At 37.4% G+C, this 19,287-nt stretch overlaps 1 protein-coding gene across 1 annotated transcript in view; it reads left to right on the top strand.

Moving 5' to 3' along the window:
• The first annotated feature begins 10,398 nt into the window (after nt 1–10,398).
• Nucleotides 10,399–19,287, top strand: part of LOC117334174 (acetylcholine receptor subunit alpha-like 1) — a 36,840-nt gene continuing 27,951 nt past the window's right edge. Inside the window, exon 1 of the mRNA XM_033893647.1 lies at nt 10,399–11,306. Coding sequence (XP_033749538.1) covers nt 11,085–11,306 — 222 coding nt within the window. The 5' untranslated portion in view covers nt 10,399–11,084. The remainder of the gene's footprint in view (nt 11,307–19,287) is intronic.

The raw sequence follows: 19,287 nt of genomic DNA, 5'->3' as shown, positions 1-19,287 counted from the left end.
CCATTACATTGACTGTACCCACTATATTTACCGTACCCACTATATTGACTTTACCCACTATATTGACTGTATCCATTATATTTACTGTACTCACTCTATTTACTGTACCCATTATATTGACTGTACCCACTATATTGACTGTACCCACTATATTGACTGTACCCATTATATTTACTGTACCCACTATATTGACTGTACCCACTCTATTGACTGTACCAATTATATTGACTGTTCCCATTATATTGACTGTGCCCATTATATTGACTGTACCCACTATATTCACTGTACCCACTATATTGACTGTACCCATTATATTGACTGTACCCATTATATTGACTGTACCCACTGTATTGACTTTACCCACTCTATTGACTGTACCCATTATATTGACTGTACCCACTCTATTGCCTGTACCCACTATATTGACTGTACCCATTATATTGACTGTACCCACTATATTGACTGTACCCATTATATTGACTGTACTCATTATATTGACTGTACCCACTCTATTGACTGTACCCACTATATTGACTGTACCCATTATATTGACTGTACCCATTATATTGACTGTACCCACTATATTGACTGTACCCATTATATTGACTGTACCCATTATATCGACTGTACCCACTATATTTACCGTACCCATTACATTGACTGTACCCACTATATTTACCGTACCCACTATATTGACTTTACCCACTATATTGACTGTATCCATTATATTTACTGTACTCACTCTATTTACTGTACCCATTATATTGACTGTACCCACTATATTGACTGTACCCACTATATTGACTGTACCCATTATATTTACTGTACCCACTATATTGACTGTACCCACTCTATTGACTGTACCAATTATATTGACTGTTCCCATTATATTGACTGTGCCCATTATATTGACTGTACCCACTATATTGACTGTACCCACTATATTGACTGTACCCATTATATTGACTGTACCCATTATATTGACTGTACCCACTGTATTGACTTTACCCACTCTATTGACTGTACCCATTATATTGACTGTACCCACTCTATTGCCTGTACCCACTATATTGACTGTACCCATTATATTGACTGTACCCACTATATTGACTGTACCCATTATATTGACTGTACTCATTATATTGACTGTACCCACTCTATTGACTGTACCCACTATATTGACTGTACCCATTATATTGACTGTACCCATTATATTGACTGTACCCACTATATTGACTGTACCCATTATATTGACTGTACCCATTATATCGACTGTACCCACTCTATTGACTGTACCCACTATATTGACTGTACCCACTGTATTGACTGTACCCACTATATTGACTGTACCCATTATATTGACTGTACCCATTATATTGACTGTACCCACTCTATTGACTGTACCCACTCTATTGACTGTACCCACTATATTGACTGTACCCATAATATTGACTTTACCCACTATATTGACTGTACCCACTTTATTTACTGTAACCACTCTATTGACTGTACCCACTATATTGACTGTACCCACTATATTGACTGTACCCATTATATTGACTGTACCCACATCATTGACTGTACCAATTATATTGACTGTTTTAAGATTTAAGGTACTATGCACTTTTACATTTTATCAACAATCTGTTAATCTCTAAGTCACGGTGAATCTAAGTCGATAATAATCACGCCTAAATTAACCAGGAATCGACACCTTGATCAGTACACTATGTCCACCGTCAAACGGTTTCTCCCCGATATATCGGCAAATCTAAATTACATAAACTTCCCCAATATTGGATACCATCGAGATGATATTTTATATACTTATAAATTATACATGTCCCCCCTACCGGCTGACGTGTCACCTCTAGATAGGTGATCGCCCACTAAACGTTCTCCTGTCCTGCCAGACGTATTGCAATATAACCTACTTATGACAGCTAAACAACTCTCATTGTTTGCTGCGTTTTATTCATGAAATCTCATTTTTAGCAGCTTTTAGTCCGCCTCATCTCGTGACTTGACGTCCCGTCTGGGTCTCGTCTGTAACGAGAACATGTCCTTTGTGGATACATATGCAAATGTTGAGTTGACAATATTGCAATATGATGTATGTATATCTGACGGTTGTCGTGGCACGCCTGGCAACCCAATCATGTCTGCAAGGGTTATACAGTATATATGTATTTTGTGGATTGTAGAATTTGTTTATCATTTCCAAAATGATCAAGTAAGTCTTTATAAAAAACATATCGTCAGCCGAAAACAAACGGTATCCCTCATACATTTAATATTTAATCTGATTTTACTTTTCCATTACAAAAGAAATAGATGAAGGTTTATTCTGGGTTTTTTTTCTTGAAGAATGGACCATGCTCCACTTTGGTTTTTTATGGAAAACCAAATAATAGTATCATCCTTCTGTTCTGCTAACATATTCATGGCTTCTCCATATTTTGATTTTACAGAACATTTTTAACTTGACATACTGAAAATTTGGTCTCAAATGATTAATCTGAATTCCAAACATTTTTTGTTTGATGCGAAAAGCTCATTATGAAAAATGCAAACATACACGTTAAAAACATTGCGAAAACGAGCCGAGTTCACTTTTTCAATTACATTTACAATTAAAGAATTAAATTGGTACGGGAATTCTAGATCTCCTTTCATAGGCATAGTGCACAAAACATCAAATATTTTTATAGAGAGCTTAATATATTTTCAGTAGATGATCATACTTTCGTTGCTAATTTGTATTTAACAAAGACACCCATTTACAATATCTCAGTAAGCGAGTTAGCCATTTCCTCTGTTGAATATAAACGGACTCTTTTGGCATACAAAGGATCGTGGCGCAAACAAGTAGTCTATGTATTACATATAAGCATCGCCAATCAATCACTTCCTTCGGCTGTCCGCTGGGTCTGAATGAAGTTTTGTTTGTGTATTGACGTGTACTAATCTCTTGTTTATTATCCTAAAGAAGTAGAACACACAAAATAACTATACTATACAAAATGAGGACGGTCCGGTGGACTGAGAGACCAAGTCGTCATTGACGATATGGGATTCACTCAGTAGTAGTTGGGTAGACAGTGTAGCTGTTTCAGACATTCTATATGTATATGGTATTCAATCCAATATTGGCACTTGAATATGATTGTCAAGAGGTAGGGTTATTTAAAATAATGCTGTCATTGCCATGCCAACATACATATCGCTACAAAATCTAGACGTGTATCTTCCCCACCAACCTCGTGTTGGTATCCGAAAAGAAGAACAGTTCTTTTTATACTAGCTAATTTTATATAATATATTATATTTTTATATAATATATGTATATATATAATATATCATACTAAGTGAAGATTTTAATATTAGATTATTGTTTAAGGCAGAAAAAGTTATCGCGATTCATCAGCTAAAACTGATAGATATAAAATTGATTTTTTCGCAAAATAAGGCCATAAAACGTCATTTCTCTAATATCCCACTTATTTTACTGAAGCTATGTTATATAAAGGAGAGATCAGTGATGATTGCCAACCATTATTTAACCAGAAAGCAAATACACAGCACTATGGCCGATCGACAATACCTTAACTTGACCTACCTTGCACGACATTTTACACTTGATTTCAAATTGTCTGTTAACAATATACTGATCTGTAAAATAAACATAAACAACTTAGATTCTACAACAAAAAGCCGAACGTGTTTATCTTAACATTTTACTAACAAGAGCACTTCAGCAGATACACGTTTTATTCTATTTAGGGGAGGTTTTTTTCAGGTTGATTTCTTTTAGATTTGGTCTCGTTAGGTAATTCTTGTTGTTGTTAAAGGCGATTTTTCGTTTTGTAATACTTTGGTTTTTGGTATTTTATGTACATGTCGCTGTCTGTATGGGAACACTGTCATGTTGCCTTTCTTTTAGCTTTGGCATGGTTTGTCTCCTGTCGCTGTCTGTATGGGAACACTGTCATGTTGCCTTTCTTTAAATTTTGGTATGGTATGTTCCCTGTCGTTTTCTGTATGGCAACACTGTCATGTTGCCTTTCTTTTAGCTTTGGTATCATTCGATTCCTCTTTGTGTCTGTATGGAAAAACTGTCATGTTGCCTTCCTTTTAGTGTTGGATTGTTTGTGTCCTGTCGTTGTTTGTTGGGAACACCTCATGTTGTCTTCCTTTTAGTTTTGGTATGATCTGTTCCATGTTGTTGTCTGTATGGGAACACTGTCATGTTGCCTTTCTATTAGTTTTGGTATCATTTGATCCCTGTTATTTTCTCTTTCCTCTCAGCCTGGAAGACATCAATATAATACACTTGTCTGTGTTAATGTGCGATATCTCCTCCCCCGTATGCCACATTTGCTCCCCTATGAAAAATGACACACATTGTTATTGTTGTTTTATTGCTTTTGTCTATCAGCCATGCCGTCTCAAAACAGAACACGACATTTAATATCAATAAGATAGTATCTGCACTGGGATGCTACAATAGGACATCTGAAGGGTCAGAGGGTCGTGTTTCGACCGTGTCTGTACAAGCAGGGCTAACTAAGTTAGCTCTCTTCTGATGTCCTGCAAATTCGGTAGAACGGTCCCTAATGGGGCCATGTATTCTGCCGGGACGGGGCAGCGAGATACAAGCTCAGATACGGCACACGCCAATTCCGCAAGTCAAATGCAGCACTGGGCGTACACATGATGCTGTCTCCATGCACTGACAACTGCTGTCAAAGTAGAAATTTCCCTCTCCGTAAAGACAGACGAGTGTGGGTCTGTATTGCAGCCTGTCGCATACAGGGAATTAATTGTACACAGACACACATATCCACAAAATGAAAATTAACTACAGTAGACCCTAAACTTAATTAAACTCCATCATAAAACTGTTCCGACTTTTTATATGACAAATTAGTGATGCTAAGGACAGCTTAAGGTGTTGGTGGCATTGACAATTTCCTATATGTGTAGAACGATACTTTATAAGTATAACTCGACCTTTATCTAAAGATGATCACTGCAATCCAATGTTATTAACACGGCGACTACACGCCCGTGGGAATCGTCCAATATGGCCAACACACTGTGTCGACAAATATTGGCTGGAATTATTAGCGCTCTTCAGTTTCTCTTGAGCAGGCAAACCTATCGGTGCCTTATTGATCCGGGTAGGTTTTATATTGATACTACAAGTTGATGTGATAGAACTCAACACGTCCACCGTTTACAGATCAAATAGGTGATTTAATAGTTGATTTCTCCTTAGTATTGTAGCACGCACAAGTACAACTGAGGATGTCATAAATCAGTTTACCTATTAACACTGTTTGTAAGCAAGGCTCATTTCATCGAGCTTTGGTCAATGGCATCACCATGATCGCGTCCTTGATAAGCGTATCATGTGACCGAATCATTATCAATCACATGATACATCATGTGATTGAAAACTGTTGTTACAAGATGCGATGAGGTCACCGGAACTTTCTCTCTGGGGACGTTGATTGAACTATCAAAGTGAACGGACTTTTTTATGCTAACCTCGTCACTTGTTTGGTTGACTTTAGTTAGCTGTAAGTAGATCGAGTCTCCCAAATGTCTGCCTTTTATCAGGGTAAGATAGCAATGTCATCCGGCTAAGATATTATCTCAACCTCTTCGCTTCCGTACAAATCATATTAGAGGAATACTTCATCATTTTTTAAAAATATATATGGAATTACATTAGAGAATTAATAATCCAACCGGATTTGAGATTTATTACGTCATTGGAAATCAATATCGCTGTACAAAGATACAAATACGGGCTTGTTTGCATGGCTTTGATTACTGAACGTAAAAAAATATTTGCATGCTGTGATACAAATATAATAATTCGTTCATATCTTACGTTTTGGTCTCTAGCATTACCAACGACACTAGAAAGACAAAGCAGGTGTGTGGTACATTAATCACTTTATTGGCATATACTTAATTGCAATTAAATGTGTAATTCGGGTGTGTATGAGACGTGTTTGTGAGGGAGTGTATGTGAGGTGTGTGTGTGATGTGTTTGTGAGGGTGTGTATGTGAGGTGTTTTTGAGGGTGTGTATGTGAGGTGTTTGTGAGGGTGTGTATGTGAGGTGTTTGTGAGGGTGTGTATGAGAGGTGTTTGTGAGGGTGTGTATGTGAGGTGTTTGTGAGGGTGTGTTTGTGAGGGTGTGTATGAGAGGTGTTTGTGAGGGTGTGTTTGTGAGGGTGTGTATGTGAGGTGTTTTGAGGGTGTGTATGAGAGGTGTTTTGAGGGTGTGGTTGTGAGGGTGTGTTTGTGAGGGTGTGTATGGAGGTTGTGATGGTGAGGGTGTGTTTGAGGGTGTTTGTGAGGTGTGTTTGAGGGTGTGTGATGTTGTGTGTTTGAGGGTTGTTTGTGAGGTGTGTTGAGAGGTGTGTTGTGGGGTGTGTTTGGGTTGTTTGTGAGGGTGTGTTTGTGAGGGTTGTTGTTGGTGTAGTGGTTTTGTGAGGGGTGTTTTGATTTGAGGGTTTGAGTGTGGTTTGATGGGTGTGTTGGATGGTTTTGAGGTTTGGTGTTTGTGTGTGTGTTTGAGGTTTTTGGTGTTTGAGGTTTTGTGAGTGTTTTGGTGTTGTTTTGAGGGTGTTTGTGAGTGTTTTTGTGAGGTGTTTATGTTTTGCGGGTGTTTGCGTGTTTTTGTAGGTGTGTTTGTAGGTGTTGTTTGTGGTGTGTTGTTGAGGTGTGTATGTGAGGTTGTTTTTGTGGGTTGTATTGGTGTTTGTGAGGGTTGTTCTGTGAGGTGTTTTGGGGTGTGTGTTGTGTGTTGTGAGGGTGTATTGGGTGTTTGTGAGGTGTTTGTTGTTGGAGGTGTTTTGAGGTGTGTTTTGTTAGAGTGTTTGGGGGTGTGTTGTGAGGTGTTTTTGGGGTGTTATGTGGGGTGTTTTTGAGGGTGTTTTAGTTTGTGAGTTTTGTAGGTGTTTGTGAGGGTGTTATTGAGTGTTTGTGTTGTTGTGAGGTGTTTTTGAGGTGTTTTGGTTTTGTAGGGTGTGTTATGTGAGGTGTTTTGAGGTGTGTTGTGAGGTGTTTGGGTGTTTTGGGTGTTTTGCGGGTGTATGAGGTTTTGTGAGGGTGTTTGAGGTGTTTTGGTTTGGGGTGTTAGGGTGTTTTGAGGTGTTTTGAGGGTGTTGTGTGAGGGTGTTTGTGAGGTGTATGGAGGGTGTGTAGAGGGGTGTTTGTAGGGTGTGTATGTGGGTGTTGTGAGGGTGTGTCTGTGAGGTGTTTGTGAGGGTGTGTTTGTGAGGGTTTGTGAGGGGGTGTTTGTGAGGGTGTGTCTGTGAGGTGTTTGTGAGGGTGTGTATGTGAGGTGTTTGTGAGGGTGTGTTTGTGAGGGTGTGTATGTGAGGTGTATGTGAGGGTGTGTCTGTGAGGTGCTTGTGAGGGTGTGTTTGTGAGGTTGTGTATGTGAGGTGTATGTGAGGGGTGTGTCTGTGAGGTGTTTGTGAGGGGGTGTGTATGTTGAGGTGTTTGTGAGGTGGTGTTGTGAGGTGTTGTCAGAGGGGTGTGTATGTGAGGTGTGTTTGTGAGGGTGTGGGGTCTGTGAGGTGTTTGTGAGGGGTGTGTATGTGAGGTGTTTGTGAGGGTGTGGTCTGTGAGGGTGTGTTTGTGAGGGTGTGTTTGTGAGGGTGTGTATGTGAGGTGTATGTGGGGTGTGTTGAGGGTGTGTCTGTGAGGGTGTGTATGTGAGGTGTGTTTGTGGTTTGTTGTGGGGTGTGTCTGTGCGTGTTTGTGGGGGGTGTTTGTGCGGGTGTGTCTGTGCGGTGTCTGTGGGGGTGTTGTCTGGGGGTGTCTTGCGGGTGTGTCTGTGCGGGTGTGTTTTTTCGGGTGTGTCTGTGCGGTGTTTGTGCGTGTGTGTTTGTGAGGGTGTGTTTGTGGGGTGTGTATGTGAGGGTTTGTATGTGAGGTGTTTGTGAGGGTGTGTATGTGAGGGTGTGTATGTGAGGTGTGTTTGTGAGGGTGTGTATGTGAGGGTGTGTTTGTGAGGTGTTTTGAGGGTGTGTATGTGAGGATGTTTTTTTGTGTGTTTTTTTTTTTTCTTCTTTTGAACAATCCGATTTAGTTGCAAAAGGAGATACCAACAAGAACAACAAAAAATCCGTCCAGAAGAAGTATATCAATGGATCATGGTCAAGTCGTCGTCAGAGCCTAATGAAAACCTACTTACTGGTGTGTGTAGCATTGAACATGGATGCATGTCATGATCGCTAACGTGCCTGTTACGTAGGAAGCTAATGGGCCGGCGTAAGTATACATAGGTAATTAAACACTGGCCGCCACATGCTAGCGGACTAATGGTAAGTAATTGCTGGTCTCACGGACGGAGAACCCTTAATCTAAACCATCCCTTCAAATAGACCAGATTTGTCAATCCTTAGTCTGTGTGTAATCGGAAATAATCTCACCACATCAGGTTATCTCAATATATTTTGTTGAACAATTGGTGTTTAACACACAAACATATCGGATATTAAGTATCTTTATAAATAAGAATTGCAAAATATAGTATATATATAGATATATATTTATATCAAAAAGTACACGTTACGCCACCATTACAAAACTATTTTGATTTCGCGATATAGGAACTGATAGTTTATAGCGTCAACAGTCATCCACACTGTTTTCTCCTGGTATATTTCTAATACATAAAACGGAATAGAGATTATCCGGGCGGCTCGTTTGAATAGGGGATATTGTTCATATCTGTGAGAATGTGTCACTTCACTTAAAAGGACAGCCGGGATTCATTGAAATAAGTCCATATCGGCTTGCGCCATCTGGTATAGACCACACATGTGCTTTATGAATTGGATCGATTTAGATTTCTCTCCGATGTAACAAGTGGTCATGTACGTGTCCGAGAATATACAAAAGACTAAGCCCCGCCCGTCGCCCGGGAGGTCTCACGTCAGCCTCTGTAGCTCACTATCGCAAGTCTACGGTAGTTCAGACTCCCTCGCTGTTGATACACACGGAGATACTTGGTCCGTTAGAAACACGATACAAAAAGAATGGTAAAGGGTTTTGCATATACTCGTCTGTTTTATCGTTTGGTACTCGTTTGTCTCGTGGTTCGCACGCGCAGTGTATTGATCGCCGCGCATGCCAGAAAATAAGTCAACCACGCAAAGACAGGAAAAGGAGCGAGGTTCGGAACTAAATATTAGCTAAAGAATTCCGGTTATTGTAGTCAAGCTCCATGAAGAAAATAACTTGCAACTGATAATAACACACCAAAAAATTGTCCGTTTAAGAACAATCGATAGTCGATGGGAGTTCCTTTTGATGTCACACAACACTGAGCTCTCATTGTGACCATTCCTTCAATCCATATCATGCAAGTCTTTGAGAATGTAAATATTACGAGCAAAAAGTCAATTGAAATTCACTCAAGCTGAAGTTGTCAATACGAAGATCGTGAGCGTATCAATGAACACAAATTTCCTAGGCCTATTCCCCGTGTTTGTATTTGTATGTGAGATTGATTGCCATGTGTTAGCTGTCCCATAGAACATAGACCTCGTGCTTACTGTTATATCTGGCTTGGGCGGCAAATCATTTAATAAAGATATTAACCATATCATGGAATCCATTTGTATTGATATTTCGTGAAGATATATTCATGCATATATATATATATATATATATATAAGTTTTATTTTAAGATATATATAATATATATATGTGTTTTATCTTAAGTTACATATATAGGTTTTATTTTAACTTATATCGTGAGTATAATCTATTCTACAATTCTGCATTATGTCTGGGACATTTAATCTGGCGTTGCTCACCTGTGTGAACTGATTAAGTGACTAGCTATGATAAATATTAAAGTTGTTAAAATGAGCCGGTTTTTATTGTACACGTGTTACTAGAGAGCTGTAATGGCAGCTGACGAACGTGAAATATATTTACCACAGTCGGAGTATTAATATCAACACGGAGTTCTCGCCCATCTTTGTTGTTACATTTGTGTGCGGTACTTTAAAAAGACATATTGTGGAGGTAGGATGTGGCAACAGACGCGATAGGTGTACACTATAATTAACGTGGAATAGATCAGGTATCGGGCTGGAACCACCGACTCAGCACGTGCTGCAGATTTAATACCCATCACGTCCACAAGCACGGTAGATAGCGCAAGAGATTTCACAACTTTCAAAAGTCAAAAGAAGTCGTTATCTGTTGCTTGCAGTGATGATAAGAGTCAAACAAACCGTGTGCAGTTACAAAATTTGAGTGCGACGCACCAAAACACCTTGTTTAATTAAAAACTAAAAATCTCATCAAAGTTCATAATGATTGTATATATGTTGTTTGTATTTAATTAGTTGCGTCGCCCACGGAGAGACAGAGTAAAGCTGGGCGTCCCTCGTTAGCAGTGGCGTGGTACCCGTCCGCTCAGCCTTGCCTGGGTCAGTATAGGCCTAGCAGGCCGTGATGTGAGGAACGCTGTACTTATGTCAAAATATCAAACAATCGGAGGGAATAAACAGCGACAGCAGGCTACACGTGGATAGGAATACACAGAGGAGAAGGAGGCTCCACAAACCCCTCCTTACATACACTTACAATCGTATCAAACTTCACCGGGTTACTTCATCGGATTTAATTCAATATTAGCGCTGCTCCCATACGCGAGGAGACCAAGTCTAGGCCGGCAGTGTTTAGGAAATTATACTAACTCGTTGCTTTTTAAACATCTAGAAGTCAGAGAAATCATATTACTGGTGACGGATATTGGTCTCCCACTAAATCAGCAGGAATCTGCTTCAGACCTCTGTGTGGACATGTCGGATAATTAAAACCTCGGCATTATAAAGGATTGGTATTCCAATATCGAGATATGTGAATGACACAGAGGGTGCTATAGTTTGTATAGAGGGTCACCAAGGTAGGCCACCTAGACCTACCCAGAGTACATGTTTCGGTGGTACGGTCAAGGTCGAGGGCAGTGACGAAGGAATAGTTCTGTGACGTAGAACACTAGTTGTGTAACATTGACATATTGTGCTAAGAAACATGGAATACTCAAGACTGCTGTTGGGACTGACCACCTTCCTCGTGGTTCTGACCGGATGTAGTACTGGACAAGAACCACCAGCAGAGAAACTTCTCCATAGCAACCTGTTAGTGAATGGCAGGTACAGCAAACTCATCCGTCCTTCCGGTACCGACGGAAACAGTAGCGTCCAGAAGCTGACGGTCAAACTGGGCATGCGCCTTACACAACTTCTCAACATGGTAAGTACTTTCCTGGTTTATTTTTGAGTTCTGTTAATGGATCCTTGTGTAAACATGCCTTTAAGTTAAGGATCATATTTCTCGGGCTGATTAAATACGTTTAAACCACACGTATTCCTGCTCTTTCTTTGAGGCTGAATTATCTATGATTTGGTCCAGTCTTATTAAGGTAGTTTGGTTGTGATTCGTGTCATGAAATAACTCTTACCCCAATTTGCTTTAAAAACTACGATTTGTATTCCCAACATTTGACTTGTGTTTGAATGAATATTCATTGAAGAAATAAGCCATCGCTGTACACTTAAGTGTCCTTTTTGGCGAACTATTAATATAATTAAAGTTTATGTATAAACATAATTTAACAATGAAACATTTGTTTCTTTGCCTCGTGTGAAACTTAGAACAGTCTTCATGAATCTGTGTAGATAATTTGCTTGATTTAAGGAGTTCAACGTCCTCGCAATAGCTTGGGTTGTGTGAGGAAGGGTGTCGAGAAGACACCTTGAAAGTGTGTAGAAATGGTTGTTACACAGTTTGATTATGTGAGCCTAATCTATTTTTGTTCGTACTATGATAAAACTTTCTCGGGTTTAAATATAAGCAGTATGTAGGAGGTCCTAGGGGAAGCAAGTCATACTACCCCTTATCTTAATACCGAACAAGCTTATTCTTTAACTATTATTAAATAAAATATAAGCATACAATATAGAGTCATGTTTAATCGGTATGCATGGTAGATTAAAAACTAATCAAGTCGTTCGAAAGTTTATTCAGAAAGGTATGTCCCGGCAGGCTGTTAAATAAATCAAGTGTGTGTGTTAGTTGTTTATCGGGAGAACCGTACCAGGGTTCCGTTAACTCTACACACAACAATGAACCTTTGTTTTGTTTGCATAGAGATATGCTATTTTTCACATATGTGCTATTTTTATGCCAGCAGCGAAATAAGTTTGTTTTAACATTAGTATTAAAAACGCATTCTCCTAACATAAGGGTCGTTATCATCAGCGCTGATAGCGTTACGGCACACAAGATATAGCAACATCAAACTTAAGTGTCTGTATCATACCTACCTGGTACATACTATACGGAACTTCACACAACAACATACATATACAACGTATACATCTCCTACTACTTTGATGTTTACAAATATTTAGAGAATGCCATTTAAGAACCAATTACGATGTTTAAAAAACACTAGAAAGTTAAATATACTTGCACGTGTGTGTCGTAAGTATTCAAAATGCAACCATGCAACCACGAGGAGTAGTGGTTTATTGCGGTGCCATGATTTGTTATCAAGGTTTTTATCTCCATACGCCTTGTCTTTAGATAGAAATGTATAGTATTTGTCTATTGATAATATACCTGTAGTGGATGTCCATACTCTGTGCAGTATCAAAAAAGCATATGTTTTGCGCCAAATTTCTCTTCGACTATGCTTTAAAAGTCTTCTATATACCTAATCTGTCTTACTGCACAGCAAATGCATGAATATGGAGGAAATGACCGTTTGTTTATCTTATATGTATGAAAATATATTTATTTTTTCGCTGAACAACCATTAAATAAATCTACCAAGCTAACATGTCATTATACACAAATAACAGCAATAATTTTCCTTTGCAAATAGTCAAATGTTCGGGTATTTCCGTCATGATTTACATGATGTAAGGCTTACACCTTTTGACGGAAACTCCCGAAGATTTCCGTTCGATATTGTTGGAAGTCTGTAAACTCATAATAGCTGTTCCTAAACTTAATGGAAAGGTTACTTCCACATAGAAAAAAAAAGAAATGATATTTTGATGTTACATGTAAATAATATATTTAAATGTTTAACACTGTTCAAATATTTTATCCAAGAAGCAATACCTCACGATTGCACACCATCGATTTGATCGAATATAACAGTGCTGAATTGTGATCAACCATTAACGTCTGACAGGTATCTGACATATATATGTAAGAATACGACAACCAGAAGCCGATGGCAACTTGAGTTTCTTTTATATATAGTGAAGGCAGGTAATAAAGGATTTAGCTAGATATGAAACATCACAGCATCCGTAGCTTTGAGCGGGAGAAACCAAATACGGCGACAAAACGAGTCTGATTTCACACGTACAAAAATATCTTTAAGGCAGAATTGTGTTTACATCACATACCAATTGCATGTTTACCGTTAAATACGCTTTTGTAAGATTGTTGATTGTTATTACGGAATACAAAAATAAAAGGAAAGCTCAATGCTAATGAAGGAGAGTCATAACAGGTTATTTCAAACAGAAACAAATTTCATGTTAGTATATTCAGGATAAATTACCCCAATGTGTACACACAACTGTTAATAAACAACCACTAAGCATGCAACCACACAATTAAGGGAGTCTCGTTTATTAATTTAACGCGTCAAGAAAGGTTTGGTACTTTAAAGGAAATGTTTATAAAGAGTATCGAACCATACTTTTATAAGGAATTTTATGACAGCTGTTCTATATAAAAAAATAATTTTCACTAAATTGCCCATTCAAAAATATATTTCAATACATATTGCGAAAATGGTGAAGTGAACATTAATATCATTGATCAAAATCGTGCACAGTAATGATGTTAATGGCTTCCTACACCGTAGGAGAAAGAGTGTACACTAAATTAGTATATGTAATGGAAAAACAAATAGTGCAACTATTATGATTTGTGCCGAACACCAAGCTGAGTGCAGATTTGATAAGATACTCTATTTACAATTAACAATCATCAAAGACAAAAAGCAACAACATGTATTCTTACTGTGAAATTAATAAAACGAGCTTTTCTATCCGTCATGATTATGATTATGTTCTGTACATGTAATTATATAACATACAAAAACGTTCTTACGTAATCCCAAGTACCACAGTGCCAGGCGAAAACTTGGGAAAAGGGTTTAAGAGATCTATACAAATGTATTTAAGGATTGTCATCGTTAGAAATATTCCAGGCATATAAGCACAGTTTAACATTATATAGGTAGACGAGGAAGCGACCTTAGCATTATAATATTGACATGTGTGGAGAAATGTTTTATATAAATTAATAATTCTTGGAATTAGATGATAATTAATCACAGCATGCGATGGAGTCTATAGTTAATAGTAATATCACTACTGATGTGGTATACTGAACAGAAACCGACGGCGTATCTTACAAGATATATCCCCGACTTCAAATCCGAGGATGGAACACTTCAATACTACCGCCATAAGTAAAAGATGATTGTATTTCCTCGACAAAATTTGACAGATTTGTAGAAATGTCAAAGTAGGAACTTTAGTTTGTAGATTTTAATTGTTTTATAAAAGTTACGACGGCAAAACTTGATTAAAAATACATTGATGAAGTGTGTTCACTTAACATTCACTCGGTTGGGTATAAGTGAACGAAAGTTTTGAGTAGGCTGGCTATATCCATTAAATTGTTTTTGGTGTACTTGCTTTCAATAATGTAACCCGATTGATTTGTCCTTATTAGGCGTAACAAAATCGCGTGGTGTACGTGCATGAGGTTTTGGTAGAAATAGCACATTACTAGGTGCCAATATCACGTGGTGTAGTAAAATATATGGTAAAATATATACGATATCACGTGATTATCAGTTGTGCCTCATGATTTAAATAGTCAATCAATCAATCAATTTTGTTTATTTATGTGTCATATATCATAATTACATTGTACAAGTATATAGTTACATAGTATAAAACATAGTTTAATATCGTGGATAAATCATCTTAACCATGATAAGATATAAATGTTGATATTCTGAAAAAGAACTGTTACAATAATATATACTTTTTTAGATAATAAAACCAATCACAAATTACAATCCAGAGAGCAGGTGATTGGGACAGCTCCTACCTACCAAACTCACTGAAATCGTACTACCATATACAAAGACAATTATTGCATAAAATCACATTATATCTTTTAAAGTAGTATTGAATAAAATAAATAAATAAGTATAATGAATATATATATATAAGTATGCATAAAAGTATAAGTTTCTTGCTCTACATAGTAGTGAAATTTAGTTTCCCGAGGGTTAGGGAGAGCCCTACCAGCGAGGTGTGCTAAATTCACTCTAAGCTAGATACAACTAACGTTAATCATGGTTATAGACTATTACATTGGTTTTCTCCAGGGTTTCAGGTTCCCTTCCATAGTAAGACCCCTTCAAATAAGAGTGCCTTAATAAAAATAAATATATCTTGTTCCGCAATTGTTGTAAATAAAGTCTACATTTTTAAGAGGCGATTAGATGATGCTAAAAATAACTGTTAAATCGTATAAAAGGCCCGGTTACATTTTCAGATATAAAGCTTGGATAAATTTATCTTGTGTCTGCTGTAGAGCTCTTTCAGGCTAAAGAATTAATATAATCCTTAGATACAACCCAAACCTAAGATTTCTCGTTTCTCCAAGTATTGGAAATAACTGATACAGAGGAAGCTTTCTAAGGAAGCAATTTAAACAAGCTTAACTAAGAAATAATAAGACTATTCCAATGCATATCAGCACCATTCTAATAGCATCATTTCAGTAAAACTAAGAGTAACGCGTATGGACATCTCCCTAGTTCTCGTGCAGAGCTAAATGCATGTTTCCTGGCGAGACGTAGTGACCTATCTCAGAGGATCTCTAAACAAGAAACGATTCTCTACCATTGGTTAGATGACGGAATCATTTATAATCAAACTCCTTACAAACAAAATATCAATGCCAGTTACACAAGAATACAATGTGTGGTTTTATAAACACAGTCCTCAAACAAGAATATAAAAGTCAGATGAATTGCGGTAGATGTTTGTCGATGAGGAGCAGACAATTTGATGATATCCATACTATTGTTTAGTGAAAAGGATGTCTCAATGTTTCAAGATAAATATGAAATGTGTCTCTCTGCGTCAATACTCCAAATCAAATATGTTACATAAAGAGGATTTGGGTAGCCTATTTATGTCAGACATTGTCTGTGCATCAAACTGTGCGCCAATGTTCATATGTTTCCGATTAAAACGTATCAATGAACACTATGGATGGAACACGTGTTTTCCGGCATTACATCTGGCGCTGAGGCATGAATGAAAGGAATGTTTCGAATTTCCTCAAACAATTCATATTCAGCCATTATATTAAGATTGGATTTACAATGGAGACGATCCATTTTATGCTTAATTAGTTATGGGTGCACGTAAAACAGCAACTATTTATAGAGGCAACTGTTTGGTATACATACACACACGCGCGCGCGAGCGAACTGACAAGAGAGACGCGGGAGGGGGCCTCTTCTTGTCGTCTCCCTCGTTTATTTTCCCCACTAGATTAGTTTTTGCTCACCTTTCTTCCTGCATTTCCAGAAACAAATTGCCGAGATAATGTCAGCCGTTATTCGTGGTAATCTTTACACGTGCGCGTAGCCGTCAGTCCCGCCGACTTGCGTGGCGGGATGGGTGTTTCTTTGCAGTTAGAAAAAACGCGAACATTTGATTAATGTTGTCTTAGACATGTTGTAGTGTTTCTCTGATTGATTCAAACACATGTATTGTTGAAACAATAAACTTGTGCTATCGAGCACAAATTGCAACAACATAGCAATAATCCATTGGCTGTTTACAGACATAACAGATTTAGATATTAAAACATCACCGAGCACTCCTACAGACACATGTTTAAAGTTTATTGAAGGAATTATTATTAAAAACAATTGAGATAAAGATGGAAACACATCAATCGCAGACTTTTAACAGGTGTCATGACTCGGACGCTAAAGAAATGGAAGCTTATTTTAACAAATCTTGTTTTTAACTGAAAACTTAAAGATACGCATACTTGTAGGAGTGGATTGGCTACAATTTGTTCTTAAAATCGGCTTTAATGACCGATAAGGATGATAAATGCTGGCAAATGTTTGTTTCCTTTCCTAATTTTTTTTAGTGTTGAATAAGGAGAGTTCTTTCCAAAAGACACTAAAAATTCCGTATTTTTTCCAAAAACAGCCAAACATATCTCTACGTTAATAGGTGATCGTATGGGAACAGTCAATTTGTTATAAACGTTTAACTATTGGATGCATTTAAAGAAATTATTTTAAAACCTAAATATGGCGTTCTTACCCAACAAGTAATCACTCTTTATGAAAAATGAGAAGAAACTCCATCCGATAGATAACTGAACTTGTTACCAGTTTACTATAAGCTTATTTGTAAGTCAGTTGGAGAAACAATAAAGATGTTATATTTGTTTCTGATTAACAAAAAAATGAAGTTCACGGTATCCATAAGGTGGGTAGAGAGGTCAATACTATTATGCAACTGTATTACAGGTTTGGTTAGAATAGCATTGAATCTTTTTGAGAGACTATGCTTAACACCAGAATTTAAAGTCTAGATTCCCAGGATCCTTAATTCAAATAATAAAACCATAATTTTGCATTCGCGATATTCCGTGGCAGGCGACACAAAAGCTAAATGGCTTGCTCCTCTGAAATTGCTTCCTGTAATACAACACTGTCAAATTGTTAAAATTAAAACCGTTAAATTTCATTGTTTTTTAGCCGTCGATTTATGGAAGCGCTCTACAACAGAAATGGAAATGAATGTCACCTTTAAAATATGAATTTAGAAGAAGATACTTAATATACCAATTAAGAAGATTAATTTCTTCGGCTGCACAACGTTATTGACAATTGCTTACAAAGTCATTCAAATGCCAACGTTTAGGATGACACCAAATGAATCACAACTAAAAAAGAAACAGTTTGTCATTAAAAGTTACAATACCATAAGGTTTTGTTTAATAGGCAAAAGTCTTAAGTACTTTCTTGGTATATTTGTTCTGAACTCTTTGTAGATATGTTATATATATAGATCTGTCTCAGCACCAACGCGGACTTGTTTTAATGAACAGAGACTTGACAAGCCACCGAATATTTTCCTGGGGCGTACATTCCGACAGGAAAACTTAATAAACCAACGGAGAATGCGAATGTACACAAAGACCCACATGTCTCGACTGGGGAAAGGAAACTTGTTTTGAGCATGAAGGGTTGTACAACAAAGCGGTATTGTTTTGGTAGATTGTGTTAGTACTAAGCCCCTAGAAGCTCAACTCAAATTTTTACATCAGTATGGTACTAAATATTTGGCTTAGTTGTCCATTTCTATGCTGAAGATTATATCTTGTGCTTATATCTGCTTATCAACATAACGTTCGATAAAGAATACAGTATTTGGCTTAAGTTCTGTAAATACATCACAACAAAATGCAGAGATAATTTTTTATAAAACCTGTTTATTTTCGTTTTATTTGTGTTATTGAGATTCTTAACGAGATAAGACTATGTAAAAACTTATAACGTATAATAATGATAATGCACGGTACCAATACCAATATCAAAACCAGAACTTCATTGATGTGTTGTAGAGTCTATTTATCTACGTTTATGGTAATACCGTCGGTGTTTTTATCGGTATACACGGGGCAGTAACTCCGTCCGCTGTCGGAAATGTACAGCTTCAAATAACACTTTGTATATTCCCTTAGAGTAACTGAACTCGTGTACAATTATTGGAAATAGACTATTTCGTATCAAACCTACACTACATATATCCCTAGCTGTGAAATGATTAGGATGTAGACTGTTTCCCAATCTGTGATATAATTAGGAGGTTGACTGTTTCCCAATCTGTGATATAATTAGGAGGTAGACGGTTTCCCAATCTGTGATATAATTAGGAGGTTGACTGGTCCCCAATCTGTGATATAATTAGGAGGTAGACTGTTTCCATATCTGTGATATAATTAGGAGGTTGACTGTTTCCATATCTGTGATATAATTAGGAGGTTGACTGTTTCCCAAGCTGTGATATAATTAGGAGGTAGACCGTTTCCCAATCTGTGATATAATTATGAGGTAGACTGTTTCCCAATCTGTGATATA

This window comes from Pecten maximus, chromosome 9, assembly GCF_902652985.1.
Source record: "Pecten maximus chromosome 9, xPecMax1.1, whole genome shotgun sequence".
NCBI lineage: Eukaryota > Metazoa > Mollusca > Bivalvia > Pectinida > Pectinidae > Pecten > Pecten maximus.
The sequence above is the reverse complement of the archived record's forward strand: the minus strand, read 5'-3'. Positions and strand labels throughout refer to the sequence as shown.